We start from the raw sequence: 13013 nt of genomic DNA, 5'->3' as shown, positions 1-13013 counted from the left end.
CACCACCTCGATAGAATAGGATATCCTTCATTGTCATGTGTGCTTTGATTTTTACGTGTTAATTTGTTATGTGTATAAATTGCTTTGTTCCTTTCAGTAATTTTTTTAAACTTGGAATTAAAATAAATTTTGTAGAGTATACTTATTAGTAGTTGGAGTTAAATGAGGTGAAGAATGTGGTGGTTTCATTCTGCCATTACAGGAGTGTTCACATGGTTTGAAAATTTGTTGTGAACTTGTTACTTTTCAAAATTTATCCAGTGTTTTCTCCTTTTGACTACCCTCCTGATTGCCTCATCAGGCACATAATACATAATGGTTTCCCTCTGCAGAAATGATCATTTTGGTAATCACAAGATAGCACCTTCTACTGCGCCAGTGTAACATTTCCTTTCTCATGCTTGCCGTGTGTTTGGTTACTGATGGTACTAAAATGACTGACAATTAATTTGGAAAGCTGACAGTGTCTTGGCCCTGACTTTACTGTGGCTATTAGTTTGAAACTCTCTAAACATGCTTTGGTGGAATCCTTGCATTAATTGTGGAACTGTACCATTCATCTCATTATGCTAGATTCAAATGCAGATCCTGGAATGTTAGCTTTTATCACAAAAGGATTTGAGTGAAGTTGTGCTTCAGTTGTATGGGAGCTGGGTTAGACCACACCAGGAAAACTGTGTGAAGTTCACTATGTGAAGTTTTGGTCTCCTTACCTCAGAAAGGATACAATTGCCATAGATGAAGTACAACAAATGGTCACCAGATATGCCCCCAGGATGGAGGGACTGTCCCATGATGAGAGACTTGTGCAAACTGGGCCTGTATCCTCTAAAATTTTGAGAATGGAAGATGATCCTGTGACAATAAATAAATCAATTAATCAATCAATCATTGAAAACTATAAAGAGATAGACAGGGTAAATGTCGCTTAGGTGTTTCCCCTGGTTGGGTAGTCTAGAACCAGGAGATACCAGTTTTGAAAAGGGATGCAATTGAGGACTGAGATGAGGAGATGTTTTTTTTATTTGGAGGGTTGTGAATCTTTGGAATTCTCTACCCCGGGAGGCTGAGATGGCTCAATCTTTGTTTATGTTTAAAGATAAAAATGATAGATTTCTGATTAACAACACCATAAACGGTTATAGTGATAGTGTGGGTAAAAGACTTTTGAAATGTTTGATCAGTCATGGTCATGTTAAGTAGCAAAGTAGGCTCAACAGGTTGAATAGACCACTCCTGTTCCCATGTTTTTATATTCTCGAAATGAAAGGGCAGGTTGTAGTCCATCACACCTCCTGAGCTTATTTTACCATTAAGTAAAACTTCCCGTGGCGTAGTTTGCAGTGAGTCAGGGGAAATTGGAGTGAAATTTCAACTTCAGACATAGGTGCTGCCCTTTGTAAAACCATCCTGATTTTCATTAAAGAATCCAGGAGTTTTGGAGTAGATCTGTAGCTCGGGTTGTGGGTGTTGAGGTTGGTTGGCTCGCCGAGCTGGTTTCTTGTTTCGCAGACGTTTCATTACCGTGCTTGGTAACATCCTCAGTGCGGCCTCTGATGAAGCATCGGTGTGTTTTCCCGCCTGGTTTTTAAACTCCGGTGTCCATTGCAATGGATTGCCTCACTTCCGGGTTTCCTCCGTAGTTAAATGTATATGGGGTCGAGTTCAATGTGTTTATTAATAGCCTGCTTCGTGGAGTGCCATGCTTCCAGGAATTCTCGTGCTTGTCTCTGCCTAGCTTGTCCCAGGATCTTGGTGCTGTCCCAGTCGAAGCCGTGGTTCTCCTTGTCCATGTGGATTGAGATGAGCGAGTATTGGTCGTGTCTTTTTGTAGCCAGTTGGTGTTCATGTACTCTTGTACTCCCGGGACAACAAACCAGCTCGGCGAGCCAACCAACCTCAAAATCCAGGAGTATACTCATAGAATTGATACAGCATTGTGAGGCCATTCAACCTATCGAATCTGTGTAAGGTCCACACCAAGAGCAATTAATTTGATGCAATTTCACCACCCTTTCTCCGTATCCCTGCAACTATTTTTCCCCTAAGGGGCTTATCTAATTCCATTTTCAAATCCACAAATGCAAGTACCTCCATCGCATTCCAAGGCAGTGCATTCAAAACCCCTAACTACTGGCTGGATTAAAAAAAATCACAATGCTGTAGGCTGTTTTTGTTACCTCATCCTCTTGTTCAGATTCTACCTGACCTTACAAATGTTAAGTAGTCTGAGTATTGAGAATTACATATTTCCATTGTTTTCATCTGTTGGTACAGAACAAGTTAACAGACCTGGAGATTTTAGCCCTCATTATAGCAACCCTGAGCCATGATCTGGACCACAGAGGGGTGAACAATGCTTTCATAAAGAGGTATGAGCCTTTTGCATACTTTGGATGCGATATATTACTAGTTATTGATGCTATCGTTGTATGGATGTGGCTTGGTATTTGAATGCACTTTCCCTGTGATTTTCAAATAGATTCATGGCCTTGCTACCTCTGTAAATTCCTCTAATTCTGCAGTCCGCTGAGATCTCCTGGCCTATTGATCATCTCCAACTTCCATTACTTGGCCAATTAGTTGTTGTGCCCTCAGTTATTTAGACCCGAAGCTCTGGAATGTGTTACCTAAATTGCCCGATCTCTTTACCTCTTTCTCCTCTTCTAAAATACTCCTTTCTCTTTGGCAGAGCTTTTGGCTACCTGTGCTGATATTGCTTTGTCTGCCTTATACTTTTTCTCATTCATTCATGAGATGTGGGCATCACAGGCTGGATCAACATTTATTGCCCAGCCCAAGTGACAGTGTCGGTGAGCTGCCTTCTTGAACCGCTGCAGTCCGCATTTGGTGTAAATGTACTCACAATGCTATTAGGTGGAAGGGCCAGGATTTTAACCCAACAACGTTAAAGGAACGGTGATATATTTCCAAGCCAGAATGTTAAGTGGCTTGGAGAGGAATTTGCTCCCATGGTGGTGCTCCCATACATCTACTGCCCTTGTCTTCTAGAGGTTAATGATCATGGGTTTGGAAAGTGCTGCCTAAGGAGCCTTGGCAAATTTTTGCAGTGTGTCTTTTAGCTGGTTCATACTGCTGCTATTGAGTGTCACTGGTGGGTGTAGTAAATGTTTGTGGATGTGGTGCCAGCCAAACGGGCTGCTTTATTCTGGAAGGTATCAAGCTTCTTGAGTGTTGTAGGAGCTGCACACATCCAGGCAAGTGGGGAATATTCTATCACACTCCTACCTTGTGCATTGTAGTTGATGGACAGATGCGCTTTGGAGAGTCTGGAGTTGAGTTATTCAAGCAATAGAAAACATTTCTGTGAACCACATTGGGATGTCTTGCTATGTTAAAGACCTTTTAAAAATGCAAATCATTGCTTTTGTTGCTCTACAAGTTTTATTTTTCAATTGATTTGTCATGTCCTGGACTCGATGGTGAACGTTAATGGTCAGTGAACTCCATCCAGCCTGTTGTGACATCCCTGTGAAAGGTTGAATTGCTGTGCAGTTTGCAAGAGATAATACCAATTGATCACTGGAAAGTAATGAATGATGATATAAGGATGCTGTGAAGCTTGAAAGGGTTCAGAAAAGATTTACAAGGATATTGCTCGGGTTGGAGGGTTTGAGGTATTGGGAGAGGCTGAATAGGCTGGGGCTATTTTCCTTGGAACATTGAGGCTGGGGGGTGACCTTATAGAAGTTTATAAAATCATGAGGGGCATGGACAAGATGAATAGGCAAGGTCCAGGGGAAGGGGAGTCCAAAACTAGAGGGCATAGCTTTAAGGTGAGAGGAGAAAGGTATACAAGGGACCTAAGGGACAACTTTTTCACACAGTGGCTGGTGCATATATGGAATGAGCTGCCAGAGGAAGTGGTGGAGGCTGGTACAATTATACACATCCAGATGCCTTATAAATGTTATATGAATAGGAAGGGTTTAGAGGGATATGGGCCAAATGCTGGTGAATGGGACAAGATGAATTTAGGATATCTGCATGGACGAGTTAGACTGAAGGGTCTGCTTCCATGCAGTACAGCTATATGACTCTATTTATCAATATTTATCTATGTATTAATTTGTAGAGCTTGTACTATAGAAATACAATGTACGGAGATGGTTCCATTAGTAGGAGAGATTGTGACCTGAGGTCACAGCCTCACAGTGAAAGGATGACCCTTTAGAAGTAAGATGGGAAGGAACTTCTTCAGCCAGAGGGTGATGAATCTGTGGAACTCATTGCCGCAGAAGGCTATGGAGACCAAGTCATTGGGTGTATTTAAGACAGAGATAGTTAGATAGGTTCTTAAAGGTTACAGGGAAAAGGCAGGAGAATGGAGTTGAGAAACATTTCAGCCATGATTGAATGCAGAGCAGACTCTGTGGGCTGAATGGCCTAATTCTGTTCCTATGTCTTATGGTCTTATGGTCTTATGGTCTTATGGCCTACTCCCTGAGCTTACCAAGAAGGTCACTATTCTTATCACACCTATATGTAAAGCATGAATATCACAGCTGGGACTCTGAGACTTGGGTTGATTAAAGGAAAAGAATGAACTTGCACTGGTATCACACCTTTCATGATCTCAGAATAATGTAAATATTTTACAGCCAACGAAGTACTTCTGAAGTGTTCATGTTATGTATATATACAGCAAGGTCCCCAAAAAACAATAATATCAATGAGTGGACAATTTGTATTAGCTGTTAATTAAGAGATGTATATTGCTTGGACACTTTGTGAACTCCCTATAGTGTCAAGAATATTCTTGTCCACCTCAGAGGACAAATGAGATCTTAGCATCCTATCTGAACAATGGCATCTTCATCAGTAAAGCTATTGCTCAGTATTGGATTGAAAATTCAGCCTGGCTTTTGTGCTCTGCCTCTGTAGTGGAACTTGAACCTACAACTTCCATGACTATGAGGTATGAGTGCCTCATTGAGTTGTTGGTATGTGTAATATATGTTTACATATCGCTGTATTTACCTTGCAATTTTCTAAATGTGAGTCTCTGCCATTGCTTTTTAATCCATGAGGTCTCTTTCATCCTGCAGTTTAATTGTTTTCCTTCCCTTGCTCAGCAGTGCTATAGACAATGGCTAGTGACCATATCATTCCTGCTGGCCTTCCGTCTAGATGTTGAGGAGTACAATATGCTTCAACTGTGAAACGTTTACAGAAACAGCCAATTTAACACATTATCATTCGTAGTGATTTCTGTTAGTGAAAAATGTGGAAGTATTGATATAAGACTCTTTTGCCTGATTGCCTTTGTGTAGGAGTGAGCACCCTCTGGCTCAACTTTACTGTCACTCCATGATGGAACATCATCACTTTGATCAATGTGTCATGATACTCAACTCTCCTGTAAGTGACTGACTGCTTTTTACTGCTTTATTCTAATTAATAATATTGATACTCAAAAAGTGCAAGGGCCATCGATTTATTTTCAGAATTTGTCTACATTCTGTTATTGTGCCTTGAGTGAATTCTGCAAATTCTTTACTTTTATTGGAAGACATGAAGACATTTACTTTGCTATGTTTGGAAATCATTATGGTGTAGGAAGTTGAGTTTAACACAAGATGTAAAATGCCTAAAAGAGTTTCAGTCAGTAATAAATTTACAAAACTGGCCTAAACATTCACTCAAAACGGTATTTTTCCTTACAATGCATAACATTTTGAAAATTTTTTGGATGTACGGAAATTGTGTTAGTATGCGTCTTGAAGTTGGGTGAGGGAAACTTTGCAAATAATATTTTCGCAATTACAGTATGCTGTCGGTGTCAGAATGTTAAAAATATATATGCACAGCAATAAAAAAATCATTGGGAATACAGTTTATATGACACCAGACAGAGAAATCATTGTTACTATGCAACTAACAAAATTATTTTGGAAAACTAAGAGTCATAAAGATCTTTAAATCAAGCATCTATATTGTAAGCCTTACTTATTCTAGGAGAAAACCTGGAACAGTTAAAAGACATTTTTAATTTTTAAATTAAAGCATAAATACTATTTCTGCTCCAACCTTAATCTAGTTGCCTGTGGCAAGTATTAAGCCAATCACTTCTACTTTGTGTAATGTTGGCCTAGCAATATACGCTTTGGATCCCAGCAAATCTGAGAATCCAGACATGTTGTTCAGCCCAGGATAATTTTGAGCATCCTTATGAATACAAACCATCTAGTGGTTGTAGACTGACAAAAATATTTGGTTCCCTGGTGTTCAAATATCGCAAAATAATTAGCAATCCAGCATAACAATTTTTGGGTTCCTATTTATCTACTGATACATGTGATATTTATGATGTGCTGTTTCCATTTCATGAGTAAACATTGTTATCACGTGGCCGGTGAAGACTGATCATTGTTATAGTTGGGGTTTAATCAGTGTCCAAGGTTTAAAACTCATTATTATTATTTTCATTATTAATAATCATCGTTATGTCAGAGATACTAACTTGAATCACAACTCCTAACCAAATCAAGCATGAAAAGCATGGATAATAATTAAAAGCCAGATATATTAATATGTAATTAATTAACATTTTGTGAATGTGTGTGAATTGTGAATTTTCCTCCAGGGAAACCAAATTCTGAGTGGCCTTTCTCTGGATGAGTATAAAATGACACTGAAAATGATTGAGCAAGCCATTTTAGCCACAGATTTAGCAATCTACATAAAGTAAGTACTGAAGACAGAGACATGTCAGTTCTGAAGTTCAGTCTTGCAATGTTGACATTTTAAAACTGAAGTGCTGAAATTAAACTGCAAAGCTCATACACATGTTACATGTAACAGAAGAGGAGAAATGGTTCACATTTTACATTGGCAAATGTAATGAAATTCAATACTGCCTGATAATCCATTCAGATTAAGCTGCCAGTTTTCCTCACAATGATAATTTATGAATTATTATTTTAGGTGGTAATAATACCTCGACTTATTAAACTCTGGTTTTCTAGGTATTCCAAAAGAAGTACTTGCATTTACATGGTAATTTATTACGTCTTCATGACATTCCGAAACACTTTACATCCAGCTAAGGATATTTGGAGTGCAATAACTGCTGTTATTCAATTAAGCAAACCAACAATTTGCACAAAGGAAGGTCCCCAAAGAATAAATGAAATGAATGGCCAGTAAATCTCTTTTGAACAATGTTTGTTGAGAGTAGAATGTTGACCACAATTCCATACAAGCTCCCTACTTTATGACAAATGCTAAAGGATCTTTTACGTCCACTTGATTATAGGTGGAACCTTCAGTTGAATGTATACCTCTGACAATGTAGCATTCAATCTGTATTACAGTGGATTGTCAGTATAAATCATGTGCTCAGGTCATGGAATAGGCCTTTAATTTAGCAATGAATTAGATAAGCTTTTAAATTTGAAGGCATCAAGGTCTATGGAGAGAAAGTGAGAATATGGAATTGAGATAATGATCATCCATTTTGAATGGCAACGCAGGCTTGAAGGACTACTCCTAATTTCAATGTTTCTATGTTTCAGTGGTTACGAGGCTTTTATCAGAGATTCAAACAAATTTAAAACAGTTGGACAAATGCTTGGGGACATAGCTGAAAGTATTTTTAAAATTTATTCTTTCTTGAGATGTGGGTGTTGGTAGCTGGGTCAACATTTATTGCCAACTTTGATTTCCCTTGAGAAGGTGGTGTTGCGCTATTGTCTTCGACCACTGTAGTCCTGCATGGGTAGGGGCAACTACAATGCTGTTAGGAAGTGAATTTCCAGATTTTGAGCCAACAACAGTGATGGAACAGCAATATAGTTCCAAATCAGGATAGTGTGTGGCTTGGAGTGAACTTGCAGGTGAAAGTTTTCCCATGTGTCTGCTTTCCTTGTCCTTGGTAGAGTTTGCAGGCTCGAAAGGGGTTGTCAAAGTCTTTGTGAGTTGCTGCAATGCATCTTATGGATGCCATGATGAAGGTAGTTATTATTCAAGATGGTGGTTGTGATGTGAATCAAACATTTTTGAATGTTGTTGGAATGGCACTCATCCAGGTGAGTGCAAAATATCCTATCATACTCATGTCTTATGCATTGTAGATAATGGAAAGGCTTTGGGAAATGAAGAGGTGAGATACTTGCACAAAATTTCAGGTCTCTGACCTGCTGTTATTACCACAGTATTGATATGGTTGTTCCTGTATTTATTCTGATCAATGGCAACTCCTAGGATATTTATAATGGGTGTTTCAGAGATGGTAGTGCCATTGGATATCAAAGGCAGTGGTTCACTTCTCTCCTATTGGAGATGGTCATTGCGTGGCACTTGTGTGGCCCTGCCAGTACTCAAACTGAGTGTCTTTGAATAGCTTATTGTTGATAAAGTTATGCTTCTTGTCACTGTCAGTCGTACTTTCCATCACTTTGTTAATGTTCAAGAATAGACTGATAGGGCACCTGGGTAATTTTCTATATTGTGAAACAGATGCCAGTGTTATAATTATACTTGAACAGCTTTGTCAGGGGCATGGCCAGTTCTGGAGCTTCAATACTGTTGCTGCAATGTTTTCACGGCCTATAGCTTTCACAGTATCTAGTGTTTTCAGTCATTACTTAAAGTCACATGGAGTGAATTGAAATAGCAGAAGACTGGCATCTGAGATAACAAGGTGTAGAGCTGGATGAACACAGTAGGCCAAGCAGCATCATAGGAGCAGGAAGGCTGACGTTTCGGGCCTAGACCCTTCTAGGAGACCGAGATGGAGAGGAACATAAGGACATGAGTAGACCATTCAGCCCATCATATATGTTCTGTCATACAATTAAACCAATCCTGATCAGCTGCTGATGTTTCCCCTCATGGGAGAGTCTAGGACCAGATGGCATAGTCTTGAATTTAAGAAAGGGATGAGGAGGAATTTCTTTTCTCAGAATGTTGGGAGTCTTTGGAACTGCTTGTCACAGAGAGCTTTAGGACAAATTTCCTTGTGAATATTTAAGGCTGAAATAGATAAATTTCTTTGATCAGTGGAGAAAGAAGATCTATGGGGAAAACACAAGGAAGTGGATGTGAGGAATGACAAATCTGCCATGATCCTATTGCATGACAGAGCAGGCTTGAGGAGCTGGATGGCCTACTTCTGTTTCTATTCCTTTGTTATTCCCATGTCACTTTCCCAAGCTATCTCCAGATCCTTGAGGTCATTAGCCTCCAGAAAAATGTCAGTTGCTTCCTTGAAAATGCTCAAATATAAAGTTCCCAAAACCAGCTGCAGTAGGGAATTCCTATGATTCACCGCTCTCTGAGTGAAAAAAATTCCTCCTCACCTCAGTTTCATAAACTCAGGATAAGGAGAAAGTATTTGTCCCTTGGTTTCTGCTTCAGCCAGGGTTTATATAAGAGTAGCTCCTTGATTAAGGAGCTTAACAAAATGGATTAATTTATTAAATTAGTGAAAATTCTAGTTCAACCATAACTTGATACCAAATTCAGAAAGCGCTGGTGATCAAATAGCTGATGGTATTGGTGGAGACGTATATCTGAGTATAGAATGCATTCTAGTAGAAGGTCAATCCCAAGGTTGGATTTTCATCTTCACAACCTTGCTGGTATTCCTCCATAATGAATCATCCGTTCTTTATAGAGCCCATCAATGATAGACAATATGCTCCACCAGACTAACACCTAGGTGATGTAAATAAATATCTGCTTTGCTGGACAGTAACATGAGGGGAAAGAAGGGAATATGTATTAAACTTAATCTCATGCTGCTAAAATTAACTTTTTTTTTAGGAGGAGAGAAGAATTTTTTGATCTGGTGAAAACCAATCAATTTGACTGGGAAGTTAAAAGTCACAAAGAGCTTTTAATGTAAGTAACCAACTAAAACAGGCATTATTATTACATAGAGATAGTAGGAACTGCAGATGCTGGAGAATCCGAGACAACAAGGTGCAGGGCTGGATGAATTACACACATGCGTTAAGCCTACGTCAAATTATCCAACTGCGTCTAACAAATGGAAAACGAAATTAATTGAAAAGGAAAGGCAAAAGAGAGAAATTAGGAGAGCATAATACAAAAATCATATGCTCACATCAGTAAAGCTAATTTTCAGCATATGAAAGCTCATTTTTTTTTTACATTTGCATGAATATCTAAAATAGGCAGCAGGCCATAAAAAAGAAGAAAGAAGCAAAATTAAAGATTTGAAGCTGAATTTTTATGGTGAGAAAAAAATTCAAAGGCAATTACATAGAAAACAGTAAACTAAAATCTAAAAAGGTTCAAATAAAAATGAGAAACATGTAAAAAATGTGCATCACAAACAAAAAGCATAAAATGCTGGAAAGGTTCAGCAGGTCTGGCAGCATCTGCGGAGAGAAATCAGTTAACGGTTCAGGTCCAATGAACCTTCCCAGAACTGATGACAGCTAGGAGAAAAGTTGGTTTTATGCAGAAGATAGTTTGTCGGGGAAGGGGTAAGGAGCCCAAAGAGAGAGAAGGACAGTTGGACAGACAAAGGATTGGATAACAGTCAGCTTAGGAGAATGAATAGCTGCTAATGGAAATTGTTAGTGGCTAACCATGGTTTGTGTGAAATGACATGGTCGTCAACAGTCTCTAGTCCATTCATGGAGTTGACCTTTGCTCAGGGGATCCTGCAATAATAAGTCAAGGGCAACCGGTGATACCAGTGTCAGCCTGGTCAGAGTTACGATCCTACACTCATAAAAAGCAAGGAGCCAAATGATGGAGATGTGGGCTGTTTTTCTTCTGGAATGAAACAGAGTCAGATAATATGGAAGATGAAAGTGGGTGACACAGCAATTATTATTGGTTCAGGTTTCTGTGTGAGTGAGCAAGCAGCCTAAAGGGTGTGCAGGGTTAGTAGTGTCACAGGTTGGGATGGGTGATGACAAGTCAGGAAGTTGTTGAAGGTATAGCAAACTTTGTTTTAACTAGCGCCTTGTCAACTGGTACTGTCAATAAACCAGCAGACATTATAGACTGCGAAGTTTACTGTTTTATTCTGACCAGGTATTATGGTTTATAATTTATTTACCTCAATGTAAGTACACTTCCTGTTCAATTGAATGGCCGCATGAAATATCAACAATTGATGCAACTTTGAGTCAATTTCTCCTCAATTATCGCAATGTTCAAGTGGTCAGCTGAGGGTGCAAGCGAGAAGGCTTTGTGCGGGCAATGTTTATTTAAGGCAAAATTGTATTATTATTTAAGTGATTAATGCTGTAAATAAAGTATGACAGTGATGTGTGTACCCCCCTGCATTACATTTTTACTACTTAGCGTATATTGATTATGTGGACCTGTTGATTATCCGTAATAATTGATCAACCGGTACTCTCCTGGTCCCCTAGGTACTGGTTAATAAAAAATTTGCTGTATTAGTAACAGTGGTAGAGCATGAGCCTTGGTGAGAGGTGGGCCCAGTAACAGAGTGAGTGTGAGGAACTCATGCTGGCAGAGTAGAGAAGGGCACTGACCTTCTTCCTACAGCGTCGGCCATTCCTCCACATGGCTGAGGCTGTGCTCAGCAGAGTGGCAACCTTGGAGCAGGCTGTCAGGACGCTCTGATGGCATAGCCTTCTCTGCTAGCCTGGGGGGAAGAGAATGCCCTGTTTGTGCACCAACATTTCCAGTAGGAGCTCCAAGTCCCTTCCCAAAAAAGTGGGACACCAACTTCCTCGTGTCTGTTGTGTCCAGGGCAAATGTTGGGAACCATTCTGGAAAGCTCTGACTGACAGTGTTTGTCCAAGCTTTCAACGGCCTTTTAGGTATCATGCCAGCACCAGGGACACTGGTCAATTCCATTATCTCCGTTGAGTAGCAAATTGTTCCTGGAATGGTACATGGTACGATGGGGTGGCAATCAGAAGTGATCCTCGACATACGGGCTGAAATGCAAGTTATTGTGATGAGTTTGGTAAGATACCGCGAAACAGTTCACTCAGCCTCATGGCAAGAATCACTTCACTAAGCTTGCACTTAGCAAGAAGTGCATAAGATAAAAGAAGAGGAATACAGAACTTGGATTATAATGGGACAGAGAGCTGTGACAGGGAACTGAAGCTACAAAACTGAAAAGCTAACAAACTGTGGGTGGGCAGGCATTATGAACTGAATGGCGTATTATTGTTCTTTGAACCAATTGTTCTGTCGACACTGTTTAATTATCTCGAGACATGGATTAAATCAGTCTCATCTCTTTTTAAACAAGACAATAATCAGGTCAGACAGCCCCTGGTGGTGCTCTGTAATGAAAACAAATCATAATGTGGAGGCGCCGGTGTTGGACGGGGTGGACAAAGTCAGAAGTCACACGACGCCAGGTTATAGTCCAACAGGTTTGTTTGAAATCACAAATAAACCTGTTGGACAAAAACAAATGAAACAGTCAATGCAAACTTTCAGAACTGAAGCAGAAACTTGTCAAAATCAAATCAAAACATCATCATTCGGGTAATGTTACAATCCGAGCTGCAATGCCCACCAGTTCTTAAGAGTGTTTATTATGACAGTGGATATTGTCAATCAATCTTTATACTAGGGTCAATTAATGCTTCACTGATTGTATCAATGTAGGTAAATTAGATTTTTTTTTTATTGGGGGGAGGTAAGGAATGTGGGGAATCTAATTACAAGGAATATGAATCAACAGACTGGAAGCCAAAAATTGCTACTTTGATATGATTGGCACGAACCCAGTGAGTTGAGCTAATGTGACTCACTTATTTTTTGAGCTTGACTTTTAAAGTTGGCGTTATTTTTGTTTTTCCAGAGTCATTCTTTTCATGTATCTTCTATTTGTTTATGCCAGATTCCCTCTTTCATTTTAGCTCCCATGAGCAATAATTTTTCCTTTTTGATGTGCAAATACATTTACATTTATAAAGCACCTTTACAACATCTTCACGATACCCCATAGTATTTCATAGCAAATAGATGGTGTAGTAGACAGTGAAGGAGATTATCTCAGTGTACAATGGGCC

At 39.5% G+C, this 13013-nt stretch overlaps 1 protein-coding gene across 4 annotated transcripts in view; it reads left to right on the top strand.

The window, feature by feature from the left end:
• The window catches only part of pde5ab (phosphodiesterase 5A, cGMP-specific, b), a 167801-nt gene that overhangs the window by 139588 nt on the left and 15200 nt on the right, over positions 1-13013 (top strand). For all 4 annotated transcript variants that reach the window (XR_007262654.1, XM_048600064.1, XM_048600054.1 and 1 more), the window contains exons 14-17: positions 2278-2372; positions 5295-5382; positions 6608-6708; positions 9790-9867. Coding sequence is in view for 3 of the 4 variants with exons in the window: in XM_048600064.1 (XP_048456021.1) it covers positions 2278-2372; positions 5295-5382; positions 6608-6708; positions 9790-9867 (362 nt within the window). In the remaining variant the exon portion in view is untranslated. The remainder of the gene's footprint in view (positions 1-2277; positions 2373-5294; positions 5383-6607; positions 6709-9789; positions 9868-13013) is intronic.

The sequence above is a fragment of the Rhincodon typus genome, chromosome 1, assembly GCF_021869965.1.
Source record: "Rhincodon typus isolate 14 chromosome 1, sRhiTyp1.1, whole genome shotgun sequence".
Taxonomy (NCBI): Eukaryota; Metazoa; Chordata; class Chondrichthyes; order Orectolobiformes; family Rhincodontidae; genus Rhincodon; species Rhincodon typus.
The sequence above is the reverse complement of the archived record's forward strand: the minus strand, read 5'-3'. Positions and strand labels throughout refer to the sequence as shown.